This window comes from Oryzias melastigma, linkage group LG16 (assembly GCF_002922805.2).
Source record: "Oryzias melastigma strain HK-1 linkage group LG16, ASM292280v2, whole genome shotgun sequence".
NCBI classification, from domain to species: Eukaryota; Metazoa; Chordata; class Actinopteri; order Beloniformes; family Adrianichthyidae; genus Oryzias; species Oryzias melastigma.
The window spans coordinates 7,504,273-7,519,477 of NC_050527.1; the positions used below are offsets into that span (position 1 = coordinate 7,504,273).

The 15,205-nt window shown below is 38.9% G+C and overlaps 1 protein-coding gene across 1 annotated transcript in view; it reads right to left on the minus strand.

The window, feature by feature from the left end:
• Nucleotides 1–1,074: 1,074 nt before the first annotated feature.
• Nucleotides 1,075–15,205, minus strand: part of adamtsl4 (ADAMTS-like 4) — a gene marked incomplete in the record, with an annotated part of 50,366 nt that continues 36,235 nt past the window's right edge. The window contains 12 exon segments of the mRNA XM_024268077.2: nt 1,075–3,859; nt 3,936–4,083; nt 4,180–4,359; nt 5,561–5,740; nt 5,816–5,989; nt 6,070–6,274; nt 7,737–7,866; nt 8,023–8,301; nt 8,738–8,900; nt 12,025–12,209; nt 12,598–12,802; nt 13,172–13,311. Coding sequence (XP_024123845.1) covers nt 3,729–3,859; nt 3,936–4,083; nt 4,180–4,359; nt 5,561–5,740; nt 5,816–5,989; nt 6,070–6,274; nt 7,737–7,866; nt 8,023–8,301; nt 8,738–8,900; nt 12,025–12,209; nt 12,598–12,802; nt 13,172–13,311 — 2,120 coding nt within the window.

Sequence of the window (15,205 nt, forward strand, 5' to 3'; positions counted from 1 at the left end):
ATACAATCTCCTGTTCTTGCTGAGGGTAAAGGAGTCATCAGTTCACTCTGGAGCTGTCAATCTTGTTTCTTATTCAGATTCTTTCCCCTCTGCAATCGAGCAACAATCTATTCAATATTGGATGCATGCTAATGGGATCCATCTGTCAATTTTATTTATTTTTTTACCTTTGGGTTACCTTGCTCTTTTCCCCCTTAACTTCTTTTATTTACAAGAAATTCAGGGCATCCCAGTGCTCTCGTCCTCTGATGGTAATTGCACATCTCAAATCTCAGACGAAATACTCAGCAGACTCCTCTACCTGACCTTGGACTCTTTGAGAGTTGAATGCTTTGAAACCAGAGCTTTGGTTCCACTTAAAAACAAAAACACTCAGAGCGGTCTTTCATTCTTTAGACAATGACGTTAAAACAATGTCAGGTAAAATAATCCTCATAAAAGAAGTCTGAAATGGCAAAAGGAACTAAGATATTCTGCTGAATCACAGCGACTTTAAGAACAAAATGTAGAAATATGATTGTAGTTTAAAATTTAGTGTTTAGACATGTGTAAAACCACAAAAATCTTGGAAAATAAAAGGAGTTGTAACCTCCATACATGACATTAAATAAAACCAGGACCACCAGTTGACTCAGTTTGCATTCCCTTAGGGTCCGCATGAGGAGAGGCTGACCTTAACTGTCAGAGGCTGGAGTCTTGGCTCAGTCCAGTTACAGAAATTTACAAGTCCAGAGCTTGTTTTGTGCTTCCAGCCATTAGTCTTTACAACATTCATTGTTCTTCTCTCCTTATCTTGCAAAGCTGCAATAATGTAATGCATTTTATTAAATAAAATGCTTTTATTTGTCCCAGTGTCAGAATCTGAGCCCCTCTACTGCCACTGTGGTGTTGTTATGCCTAAATTGCAACAATTTCTGGCTAAAACATTATTATTGAAGCTTTTAAAACTACAAAAAGGGTTAAACAACAAGCAAAAATTTGACTGCTAAAGCTGAAGATTGATGCTTCATTTTGCATCTCTTTCAAATGTAGGGTTTTAAAAGACCAAAATCAATGTAAGCGGATTTTAATGTATTTTTCTGATCCTTTCCTACTTAACTAAACACATACTGCAAAGCCACTTATATGTGGTTATTAAATATATAATTTATGAACAAATATTTACATTTTCTACTAATCTATGGTCTTTTTTAGACTCAACGGTGCCCCTCTTTGGACAAAAATGGTAATGCAACTTCCCCTTCAAAGAGCAAAATAAATATAACACATCAACACATTTCTCTGTAATTTCAGATTTATTTAAAATGAAGCTTTAAGATAATAATTTTATGCACGCTGCTTTTCCGTTTTTCGATATGATAAAAAAAATGACATAAACTCTGGTGGTAACAAAAATTCCTAAGAATAAAAATAAATTACATGCTCTTCATATCATAGATAAATTACTATCCTTTTGTTTATATACTTATAAAATGTAATTTATACTACAAGGTTGTAGAAACAAAACAGAGACATTCAAAGCCACAGCTGTGCGGCACATAACTATACAGAGACGCACAAAAACATTCATAAATCCAGAGCACAATTAGACGTCACAAAGCTTCTTATAAGAAATTCAACGATTAAACGACAGATACGAATGCGTGAGCCTACACCAAGTATTTTTAGTTACATACAAGAAATTATGAACATTCAAAGTTACTTGGCAAATATACAGATTCCTGAAACTTGACTGAGTGTGCATCCATGTGTGAAGGAAAGGCAAGCGAAAAGGACTTAAAAGGATAATTACACACATATACAGAAGTTGCCCCTTCAATAAGCAAAATATATCAGTCAAAAGCAGGATTTAAGATAAATGCATTTTTCATCTGACATAGTAAAATCCTGTCTTTGTCCAGTCTTCTGATTCTGGATGTACAGTCAGTCAGAGGACCAATTTGTAACATTTTCTTCCAAGAAGGTGATAGTTTTAAGGCTGTTATGACAGTCAAGTTAAAAGCTGTGCTTATTTTTTAATTGTAAAAATACATTAAAAGTAACAGCGAGCTAGCAAGTGAAGTCTAAACTTAAAGTTGCTGCTTTTATTTTGAAAAACACTTGTCTCCTCCATTGACTGTATTTAAGAACTGGAATGAGCGACCCCTCCCCCCCCTGGCGTTCCAAACAGGATGTACCTGCTGGCGCCAAGAAGCCAAAATCCCATAGACTTTTACTGAAAAATAGACAGTCATTATACTTGTCAGAATAACAATTTCTGGCTTTGACACTTTCTTGCTAAACAAATTTTTAAAAAATATTTTTTATTTTATCACAAGTTTTCAAATTATGAACTGGCCAATCAGATGCCTCAGTAAAGCATGTTTGATTGAACGTTTCATTGACAGATTCTCTCAAGCTGCTTTCAGTGGAAGGGGCGGGGACTTTGAACAAGCTCACTCATGAGCAGTTGCCATAGAAACGACTTGATCAGAGGGACTCAAACCGACTAACGTCGTCTGGCTCCAACATGGCAACATGGAAAAATGGCGACTGAACTGGCTTAATTTCGTTGGAGCCAGAAGTAAGAAGGGATGACGTCACACTTGCTCCGTCCAGTTCTTTCATACAGTCAATGGTCTCTTTTACAAAAAGAAAAAAAACACATTCAAAGAGGAACAAAAAGCTGATAAAACTTGCTGCTTTTACTTTGAAAAACACTTGTCTCTTCCATTGACAATATAGAAGAACTGGAAAGAAAAACCGACAAACTTTTCTGGCCCCAACATGACAACATTCACAGAAAAATGGTGGCTAAATAGGCTTCATTTTGCTGGAGCCAGAAGTAAGCGGATGATGTTACACTCACTCAGTCCAGTTCTATTATACAGTCAATAGTCTCTTCTAGCAGAGGAGGTGGTTATTTTTAAAATCCTTTACGTGCCATTTGATGACTGAAAGGTGCCCATGCCCACATCTACCAAAAATAAAAAACATTTTAGGATTGAACTTTTTATAAAAAACCTTCTCTAACATTACTGACTTAACCTATTTGTTTCCTTCTTTACAAATAAAAAACCTTTGTGGTTCAAGAACTAAACCATCTTTCTCTTGCTAGAGGTTGTGCCGTTTAACATCCATATCAATCCCACTTTCTATTTAACAGCTCCATCCCCGCAGCCTGTTTTGGTCAACACACCCCTTTGGTTCACCTGTACAAACACTGATTTAAAGGACACTTGAGGAAATCTTTTTGGCAAACAGTACGACATGTAAATAGATCCTTCTAGCTCGGCTGGTGGGGGGGGGCTGCGTGGACAGATCTGCTCCAGGAGACCTTCAGCTCATGTGGTAACGATTTGTGAGTAGTAGTATGCATGTCAGACTGATCTAAATTCAAGATCCTTTGGATTTGCTGGGATCTAAATAGCAGCTAAATCTGCTCTTGAAACACAGCCTAAGCGTGCACTTTCATTTAACAGCCAGAGACGAGAGCTTCCAAGAGATCAACAGGCTCCATCAGTTAATACACGTAGTAAATGTGTTGTAGAAGAAAATAAAAAGAGTGGAGATTTAATTAGATTCAACTGACTTGTGGAAGAAGGAGCTGGCTGCTTTCACATATTTTTACCTGAAGAGTCAGGAAAAAAAGGAGCTAAATGTTATCTGAATGCCAAGTCCATTTTTAAAGACTCCTCCTCTCAGGGGTCATCAGGCATTCTGAGCTCATTCTTGCTCATTCCTGCTGCTCATTGTCTCTTGGCCCGCTGAGCGCTCTGTGTGCAGGAGGCGCAGCAGGCGGTTTTGTAGTAGGGGTACACGCACATTCTGGCCTGCACCACCATCATGCAGTTATCCCGTCTGTCCCTGCAGTTTTTATCTGCACACAACGAGAAGGAAGGAAGTCCACGTCAGACGGGGAACCACTAAAACACACAAGCCTCGGATTCACCCACCTGTGACTTGCGGGCCGCAGGGTATTGTGTTGCAGGCCTGCTCCTGTTCGGGTTTGCTGCTGGCATCGCACGCTTGGCTGTGCTTTCTGTCTGGTGTAAGACACCGCACCTCCCTCACCTGCAAGCCCCTCCCACAGGAGCGCGAACACTGGAAGTAAAAAGTAGCAAATGGAGCGGTAATAATGAGGTTAAGCAGACACCTGGGCTTTAAATTCCACACTATTCCTGTGGCCTCACGACTCACCGCGCTCCACTCTGTTGTGAACCAAGATGACTGACACTCTCCCATCTGGCACTCTTGGACTGCGACGGGCTTTTCTAGATGAGCGCACTCAGCGGCGGGCACAACTGTGAAGTCATTTCCCATTTTCTTCACACAAACGATGTCTCGGCGCTGGGTTCCATCCCCACACGGAACGTTACACTGAACAACAGAAACATGCAGCTTAAGGGATCAAAAAACAATAAGGAGGTATTTATGCGGCTAAAACATAGTATCTAGTTTTCATAAAAAAGCAATGTTTAAACGTCCTCAACACCTGCAACATTTTTACTGTTATTTAAAACCCTTTTTTTTCATTTTCTTCAATTTTATAGATGATAGCATGTATGTGATTTTAACAAAAGAATGATTATATGTGATATTTTAGAAAGGGGTTTGATTTATTAAAATGTAAAATTCAAGTAGTCAAACTATCCTTCCCTATTTTTTATTTTTAAAAAATACATAAAAAAAGAAAAAAATGGATACTCAAACTTGAAATATGAAGTAAAACAATTGCCATTTATATAAAATTTGTGAACTATTACTAAAAATCTTTGAGAAATTATTTTGGTCACTTAGTTAATTTATTTTTTTTACCCTTTAAATAAAATTTTCCTTTAAAACAAAAAATAATATTAAACATTTTTGAGCAAAAGTCTGTTTCTTGGTGTCTAGCTTGCAGTTTAAAGACCCACTTCAATGAAAAGTGTGTTTCTAACACATTTTTGTAGCTTTTTTTCATGGTTTATTTATAGAATTTAAGATTAAATCTGCATTTCTGAGTATTTCTTTATTCAAATTGTGTTGGAATAGGCGCAGATAAAAACCCTTGGTTAGAAAAAGTTCAGGTTTTTGACACACCAACTGGCATTAGCGAGCCAAAGTCCAATTCTGATGCAACCACTAGCAGACAAATAGATCCATTAACGTTTTCATTTCCTTCATCTAAGCTCATCTGACTAGAACTGTACGGCTGGATCGCTCTGATTTTGCTTGCCGTGTCTTTTTGCTATGCTAATGCTAAATTGGGGTTGTGAGGGGCTGTAAGCTAGCAGGAGAGAGCGTAAACAAAGGAATGCTGGGATATCAATGTAGGGTTACTTCTGCGCCAGAACGACTCTGAGATAAATTTCTAGGAAACTCCTCTGCAAAAAAAAAAAAAAAAATGTCCTAAAAAGAAACACAGGCTTTTTCATTTTGGCTAAAAACTGCATAATCATAATAAAAAGACCACTGGGAACGATAAATATATAGGGAATTTAAGTGATTTAAACTTCTTCCCTTTATAAAACTTTTTCCCATCATTGTAAAGTGGAGCTGCAGACCCCACAGCACCAACGTTTTCGTTCTTTCATCTCACCTTTGTCCAAGGACTGCTGAACCACATGAGCGTTGGCACACAGGGACCGCTGTTACAGGCCTTCAGCTCTGATGGTTTTTCGGCGACGCAGTCCCCTCCTCCTTCCCCTTCTCTGACCCCACCTCTTGTGAGGCACACCACTTCTCTCTTCTGCACCCCAGGGCCACACTGCGCCGAGCACTGCGCTCAAGAGCAAGACGGCGTGTTGAGATCTGCAGTTGGGTAAGCGTTTGTGCTTTCGACTGTCGCACTCACAGTGTTGGACCAGTCGGTGAAGTACCAGTTGGTGACACAGGGGCCCATATTGCACTCCTCGCTTCCTTGTGGGCGGACCCTGGAGTTGCACTCGTTGTCGTTCACCACACCGCCTTGATCACTGACGCAGCGCACACTTCTGGTCCGTTTTCCCATCCCGCAGTCTACTGAGCACTGCGTTAAGATTCACATGTTTACCATCATAAAAAACGTAGAGAAACTGGAAGATTTTATTGAAAGAATCAGAAACAAACCGTGCTCCAGTCGGAGTCGACCTCCCAGTGGGAGCAGAGCTGGAGCTGGCAGGCCTGTGTGGACGTTGGTTTGGTGAGACCAGCGCAGCGCTGAGGGTGGACCATGGTGGAGCGGTTTCCAAAGCTCTGCCTGCACTGGAGCTGCCGCTGCTGCACGCCCGGCCCGCAAGACACACTGCACTCCGACCACGCGCTGACCTCCCAGCTACCACACACACACAAACATCGACTTCTAAAATCTAAAATCAAAGCTGAAAACTCTGAATAAGCTTTAAGTAGTTGAAGGCTTTGAACCATAGTAGATAAATATGATTAAATTAAGGTTTGTGTAGGTGAATGTTTATGTAAATGTGTATGTATTTATGTTAATATGTTTATTTAAAATGTAGGCTGGGCTTAATATTTATGTAAAGATCATCTTCTTTGTTTGATGTACTTTGTTTTTTTTTTTTTTTTTAGGAATTAGGGCAGATAAAACAAGTTTTCTTATTTCTCCCTCTTTTCATTTATTAACTGTTATGATTTCATTTTATATTATTCTGATGTTATGTATCGTTTTCTAATGAAATACATAATTTAAAAAAGAAGAAATCAGTGTGAATGACTATTCTAATAGTTTGCACACTTCAAAGGCATTTCATTTTTAAAATGATCTTTAAAAATATTACATGCATATAATCCAGATTTAAAACTCACTCCGAATATCTTTTGATCAATTGTAAAGCGTTCCCAGGGTTTTTTTTTAAATGATGGTAAAAAAAATAATAATAAAAAATGTCATTTTTAAGGACATAGTTTCTGCAGGATGGCAGTAGTACATAAGAAATTCACCTCTTAGTTGTGGGCGGGACTGCTGGCGCAGAGTAAGCCTGCCACTACTTCCCATCATCCAACATTTTCACTTCCTCCTGCTAGCTTACAGTCCATCATACCCCCAATCTAACATTACTGGTGCAAAATTTGTCAACAAGTGGATGTGTTGAATGGAGCAGAGCAGGAAACATCTATAAACTTTTTCCAATTACATGTTTTTGTCTGCCCCTGATTTCAGAATAAAGAATTACTAAGAAATGCAGTTTTGGATTTAATTTTCCTCCATCATGACACAAAAACATGTTAAAAACACCAAAAACACAATTTTCATCAAATTGGGTCTTCAAAAATGTCACATATATTGCACTAGATTATCAGCCATGAATTGGCTGGATAGGTGTGTCTGTACATTTCATTTCATTTCACTTTATTTTATTTTATTTTATTTTATTTTATTTTATTTTATTTTATTTTATTTTATCAATGTTGTATAATGTACAACAACGATAAAGTTCTTCTTTCATTCGTTCATAACAGTCTAAAGTTAAACTAGTGGATATATCAAGTTATATCAGACTTTATTTTGTTTGCTATATTTTGTTTCTTGTTTGTTTTGCTTATTTTTTCCAGTTTTCTTATTCGAAACAAAAAAAACAAGCATCTGTATATTTTTCAGAGTGCATCCTGTAGCTATAATAAACTTAAATTACTAATTCAAACATTTTTATGAGCTAATTTTGCAGTAAATTCCATGTACTCGCTTCCTCTGTGGGAACAGTAATACTCCAGGAAATGGATGTTGAATATTTTACACACAATGCATTGTTCCTTATGGAGGATTGTGGATAGCTCACAATGGTGGGCAGGGGTGTGTGTTGCACGGCTCCTCCTCAGGAACAGGCTTGGCTGCCGAGTCACACTTCCTCTCTGGGACTTCTTCATCTGTTTGGCGATTTACACAGATGACGGCTCGATGCTGAAAACCTATAAGAAAATGGAGAAAGCTGGTAAATCTCATGTTGTTGCACTTGCACCCCACAGCCACCGGAGGGAGACATTGCACCATTCAAAGGGATGGAAGTGGTTTGAAGTTCACAGAAAGGTACATGCAGAGATCTCCAGGACTTTTGAGAGGCTGACCTTTGCCACAGGAGGCAGAGCAGTGCGTGAGGCCACCTGTCCTCCACACAAACGGCAGCTGAGTGTCGGGGGGCAGGTCAGTGCGGGGAGGGATCCGCGCGTTCCTGTTTGGCGCTGAGCCTCGTTGCCGCGTCCTCTCAGGTGTCCAGCGCTCTGAAGACGGTTGAGAAAATACAGACGAGGAGGAGGAGGAGGAGGAGGAGGAGGAGGAGGGAAAAGAAGGGCCCGAAATAGGAGGAGAAGCAGGAGGTGGGTCCTCTATTGATACAGTCAGGGGACCTGGGAAAAAAATAAAAAGACAAACATAGATGGAATAATTAGAAAGGACAGGAAGGGCGGAAAAGAGGGATGAAGGACGAAATGAAGGAGTAAATGCAAAAACTGTGAGGACAGGAGGAAGGCAGTGAGTCACGGGCTAATGATGTCATGGTGAGGTCAGGGTCTCATGACAAGCAAATATGTTGAACAGATAGTCTCCCATCTGGGTCATGGCAAACAAACACACACAAACACGCTCATAAAGACTCCCTTTCCTTTGGATCACAACCACGCCCGTCGTAATCCAAAAAGACGTCAGTCACTGTGGTGTTTCCCTAGGAAAGATCCTCTCACCTTCCACCCATTCTTTCTTAAGTCTGATGGATTTATGGTGTGGCTTGTATGAATTACTATAGAAAACACTGAGGAGAATGGGAGGGTCGTAAAGGTGTCTCACTGCGAAGGGGTGCCCTCTCCGAGTCCCGCTCCCGTGGCCTCTCTCTGGGTATCTCCAGCGGGGGATCCCGTTCCCTCTCTGTCAGCTTTTCCTTCTCTGGCTTTTTCTCCACAGGGATGTAGAACTCGTAGTCAATGCCCGGGTTGTCTTTGTGGAAAATAACCTGGAGGAAAAACAGACAATAGGAGAAAACCGCAAGTGTCAGACGAAAGATAGGCTGCAGACTTTGGACCTCTGCCCTTTAGAGGAATCCAGGCGATGATGCAAAGTCGGGATTGCAGAGTTAATCTTGTCATGTTGGTGTAAACAGAATCAGGGAAAGTTCGGTGCCAACATCTGTTATTTTCAAAGCTAGTAGCAAAATTCTAGAGAGAAAGCAGCGTAAGATCCCTGCTCTTCAACTGGATCTTAAGGTCAGGCTGTTATTATTAGGGCACAGGCATTCTGATGTGGTTTATGGAGAGCTTAAGCAGATCTGTCTTGATCCACGCATGTTGGTGAAACTGTCTGGGAACTTTTTTACAAAAAGAAAAGCTGCAGCAGACGACTTTTGCTCCAGTTTTTTGGAAATTTGATAGCTGTATGGTTTTCAACTGCATCCATGTTTGGGTTCATTAGTTAGATAGAAAACTGCTAATCTTTGTATAGAATTTGAATCACTTTTATTCTAAAATTCTACTTTAAAGACATATTGTTGTTTATGTCTTGACAAGTTTTGGGAGTTTAATAATATAATGCATTTTTTATTGTGTTTTTTTTATTGCAAGAAGCAACAAAAGCAGCCCCATAGCATGATGCTACCACCACCCTGCTTAACACTTGAAATTTGAATCTAAGGCAGCGGTGGGGAAACTACAGCAACTGGAATAAATTCTATTGATAACCCTTTTTAATGTTTTATATTCTGTTGTCTCCACATACAGTATGTACACCCCTCACTGTTGTTTCCAGGGGTTTGGACGCCTCTATTATGATTTATTTTGCAGAACAAATAACTTTACGCTGCTATACAAGATGGACGCCGACTACTTTTCACTGTGTCAAAAATTCATTTCAGCAGTTTTGTCCCATGAGAAAAATATAAATAAATATCTGGTGCACTACAAATAAACTGACCTTTGTCTCGGTGCAGAAAAGTTACACTGCATTCATGTGTTGTTGGAAAACGTATTGTTTTTCCGAGGTTCTTTTGTAGCATTTTTTCAACATTTCTCTAATTTTGCGTTTTTTTCCAGGCGGACATCAACCAATCTGTGCATCTGGCTCAAATAAAACCCACAGTGTTGGAATAAAAACTCCTAAATATTCTGTTTTAAAATATATACATTTACTTTAAATCAAAATTAAAGCACGTTTTCGCCCGCATTCCATGTTATTTCCTTCTCTTAAGAGGTGGAATTACTAAAAAATGGCACAGATTTTGCCAAATTTTGACTTTTGTGGCCCAAAAAGTAAAAACATTTTCCTACTCCGATCTAAGGCTTAAAAAGTTTAGAGTTATCTATCTGACCACTGCACTCCTTGTTTATTAACAAAAATACCAGAAATTTAAATTTTCCCGTGATGTCATGTAAAGATTAATTAATAAATTGATTGATTAGTTTATTTCAATTTCAAGGAGGTCTTTGTGTTTAAATGTGTGTCAAACACAACCACAAGTATTTGTACTTTTTTTTCTACCTTATATTGATTATGAAAATCCTAAAATCCTTATTACCTTTAAAAATATTTAAAAAGCTCCAAAATTAAGAATTTTTCAGAATTTTAGATTCAAAGAGGAGTAAGAGATTTAGCGATTGGTTATGTTCATTCAAATCCTGTTAGTGACAGAATGAGTTGGATGTCATTCACACACTGCTGGCTACAAAGTTCTAATCAGTTTGTTGAACAAATGTATGGAAACTTTTATGTCAAGAGTGAAAGGGGATACATTAGACCACAGTGTTACGCTGTGATGCACTGTGATGAATGGAGCTGCTTTGATCATCTCAGTGTGGCCCGGTGCTGACTTTAAACTCCCCCGGAGCAAAACGAGGAACTTTTCTCGCTCCAACAGAGATTTCAATGGATGAGCAGTTATATCGGCCCCCAAAAACAAAAGGCTTTTGAAGAAAAAAAAAATCAAAGAAGGGGAGTGAGATCACAACGCTGGTTTTTATCTGTGCTGCTATACATTGAATGATGTGTTCACATGCCTGAAGACATATTTTCTTTAAAAAAACATCTTTAGAGGAAAATAAGAAGAAAATGCTGATATTTTTGGTGTTTTTAACGTGTTCTTGAGGAATTTCTCATAAAAGAAGACATATATGATGAAAATTCAGCTTAAATTGAGTATTTATTTATTCAAATCATTGTAATTCAAAAGACAAAAATGAAAAGAGTTTATTTGTGACGCTTCTTTCTCAGAGCTCTCAGCAACAGGGAGGGAATCAGGGACGCAAATAGTCAATCGGGGATGAATTTCTGATGAACTGCTGCTTCTCTGCGGAAACTACGTCCTGGCAGAAAACAGAGATTTGTTGATTTTGGCTGAAAAACAACATAAATATAATTAAAAGACCACTGGGAATTCGATGGAGTATTAGGGCCAGTTAATGAACATTTTTGTATTTATTACGAGATTGAATCTTGTAAATTTACGAGAATAAAGTCGTAAAATTTACAAGAAAAAAGAGAATAAAGTTGTATATTTATGACTTAAAAAGTCATAGGCTACATTTATGACTTTTTTCTCAAAATTTTACGAAATTAAGAGGCGAAAATTTACAGAAATAAACTTGTAATATTATTTTTTTTTGGTCGTCCTAATACTCTGTATCACTGGAAACACTTTTACAACAGATATAAAGTAACTGAATATGGTCTTTATTAAAAATGCTTTAACATTTTTGATTAATTTACTAGATTTTCAACTGGAATATTTTTTTTACAAAAATTGATTTACATATTGAGACAAAGGTCAAAGGTCAGGGCTATAAGCGAACATTCAAATATGTAATAATTATGGAAAATTAAAGAGAAAAAAATATATTTTGATCTTCTACATCAAAGTTCTGGCTTTAGGCTTTCTTTAAAATCAGTATTCTAACTTAAGAAAAAAAATACATTTTTTAAATTTTTGTCCAACAGACAGTGAAAAATCCTGTTTTTGGATCGTCAAGTCCACAGAGGGACAAATGTTCTCAATCTGCTGCAACTGTGTCCCGTCACTTTATTTTGCCATGCCCTGGGTTATGTTTGCTCACAGGGTTAAAGGAAGGCCTTCCCTTCGCTGCAGGACTTACATAGAGCTGCAGCTGTGTTGTGGTGGGTCCTGGAGCCCTCAGGGATTCTCCTCTCCCTTCCTTCCCCTCCGATTGCGCTCTGGGTCGGATGTAGGTGAAAGTGGTTCCACCTGCCTTATACTCTCCCGGCGGGTCCACGGCCCAGCGCCCGTTCACCACTGATGCCCCCGTGCCGCTCCTCAGAGCTGGAGGAACGGATTTTAGCGGGGCAGGTTGGAAACGTCAGCCGGATTTGAGTCTTATTTTCTTTTCACATTAGGACCATGTTTAGTCTGGTGAATTCTTAAGAAACCCACCATGTGCCTAAACACACTCCCAGACAGACAAACACAGACTTCAGCTCATTAACGGGAGGCTGAGGAGGAAAACACACACAAATGCAAACATGTACACACTTCAGCTTTTTCTGGCTTGAGTTTCCACGACCACAAAACCTTCTGCTTAAGTTGAAGCCAGCACACACAAACGAGGCCAAATCTGCACTTTCTTCACCAATGTTTACCGAAGTTCTTTTATTTAAGACGTTTTGAGCCACACTCGCACTGAGCACTGACATTTGGTGAAGCATCTCACCGAGGTAGTTGGGGCTGGATCGTCTCTCCGTGATGTTAATGAGTCTGGCTCCGGCTGGGATGTCCAGGATCTTGTGGTAACCAAGGGTGACGGTGGCATTTTGGAAGCTTCCCGTCACTTTTCGACAAGACGAGTCCTGCCCACCACACACTCCGCACTTGTTAATCACAGTGCTGGAGCCCAGCACCCCGTCACAGCCCTCCGACTGGAAGGAGAAGGCGTTGAAAGGATGTGAGTGATGGGTGGGACAATGAAGATAAAGTGGGATAGGGGAACAAGGGCTGAGAACGTCTACTATTATTTGTGTAAATTAGTTCTTTTTCTTTGCTTTTTCTTTGAGTGGTGGAATTTGGCTGAATTTAGAGATTGAGAGTGAAAATGAGAGAAAAGATATAGAAGAAAGGGGCCCAGTGTGGGCGCTCCTAATCTGAATGGCAGATTTAAATCAGCCTCCAGACATGAGATTACAAGAGCCAAGTCCTGCACTATGTCAGACTTTACGAGACAGGGTGGACTTAGGTTCAGACACCTAAGAAAAAAAAATCCCCACACATTCGTAGTCTAATCCACTCACCAGACATCGTCCTTCTACACAGACATCGTTGGTGCTGACATTGAAGCAGGGCGTCCCGTCTCTGACTCGCTCCGCCTGACGGACGTAGAATCTATAGCCAGCAGGTCTGCAGGTCAGCTCGCACTGTTTGTCCTCACCAACTGCAACGCAAAGATAGTGTATCTGAAAGAAACTGTATAACAAACACCTTTCCGAGTCGTCAGGAAACCAGAGCTGCTCAACAGACAGTGAGACATCGATCAGCTATTTCCTCTTCTGCTCAGCGCTCACAGCTGCACCTTCTCTGGGGTCACGCGCTCTCCAGAAAGGTGTAAACACAAGCCTGGGAAAGGTACGGCTTCTCCATGTGACCCAACTGGAGTGCACAGGAAGTGTGCAAAGAAGAAAAATCAAAGGAAGAGAGCACTTCTTTAAGGTTACCAGAGTGCCAAGAGAGCCGGCTGACAAACAGACGAACTCTTGCTGGAAGGGAAGAATTACAAGCGTAGAGTAAGGAAGCAGAGAGATGACACACAAGTAATGAATAACAGCTTTAGATGTGTGCTGGTGTTGCTGATGTCCAGAAATTGTCACATTTTTGAGCGTAGACTAAGCTCTTTCACCGCAGGGTGATTTTCATCTGAGCAAAAGTATGCTCTTAGTATTGGAAGTATTGAAAGTCTGCATGACTTTCAATATGTTGCATTTTTCTGAGTGTCATGGGTCCCTTGATAAAGTCTCACATGTACCAGGAAGGGTAGAACAAAGGCCAAGTCTCCAGTATCATTATTTTTTTTTTTAGGAATTTTTTGCACTCAAATTCCTAATTTTTCAGTCATTTTCAACCATGTTCTTAGGATCTTGTGTTTTTATTTTCCATTTTGTTGCATAAACCACAGTTGGAAATAAAAGAAAACTACTCTAATTTATCATGTGTTGTCATATTTTGATCTATTTTTCATGACAAATACTTTTTATTGAGTATATTATATTTGGTAAAAATTACCTAGCAAAAACTTTTTATAGCGAAAGAGTTCTAGGGCCACGTGTAGCACAAATAAATCCACTACAAATCAAACAGGTCAGTGATTGAAATAAATTCTAAAATGTGGAAAAATTCAGTAAAAAGGAAAAGAGGGGTCGAGTAGCAGCAGAGAATGGATCTTCTGTTTGTTGCTGTGTTTTGGAAGGACAGATTTAACAGATGTTAAAGTCTTTATTTTCTGTGCAAAGATTTAAATTTCCATTTCGTCACGTCGTCATGAACTAGAACTAGAAAAGTTGCATTAACTTCAATTATCCTAGTGTGAATGCTTTTTGCTGAAACTAGTCGCTGAAGATGGTGAAGATTTTAGCTCAAAATCGTGACGCAATTTACCTTAATTACTAAAGGGATTTGCTGAAAATGCAAAAGCTTTTTGCAAAATGTTAAATTTGCTAAAAGACTGGAAAATTCATTAAATAACTGAAAGAGCACTGAAGTTGACCTAAATTTCTGGAAAGAAAATTGTAGAAAAATTGCTTAAAAATCCCTACTACATGTCAATTTTGCTAAAATATTTAGTGTATTGGTTAAATATGTGCTAAACTCCAAATTAGCCCAAAAAACCCCAGTAGATGCTAAGTTAGCCAAATAACCTAGCTTGTTGCTTAATACTAGCTAAACTCCAAAATAGCCTAAAATTCCCCAGTAAACTAAATTTGTTAAAAATGTTAGTTTGTAGCTAAAATAGAAGCTAAAGTCAAGATTAGCCTATAATATCCCCAGTAGATAACAAATAAACTAAATCGTTAGCATGTTGCTAAAATATTAGTTAAACTTGAAATTAGCATAAAAAACCTCAGTAGATGCCTAATTAGCCAAAAAAAAAAAAGGTAGCACATTGCTTAAATACTAGCTGAACTCAAAAATAGCCCAAAATTCCTCAATAAACTAAATTTGTTACAAATGTTAGCCTGTAGCTAAGATAGAAGCTAAAGTCAAGATTAGCCTATAATATCCCCAGTAGATAACAAATAAACTAAATCGTTAGCATGTTGCTAAAATATTAGTTA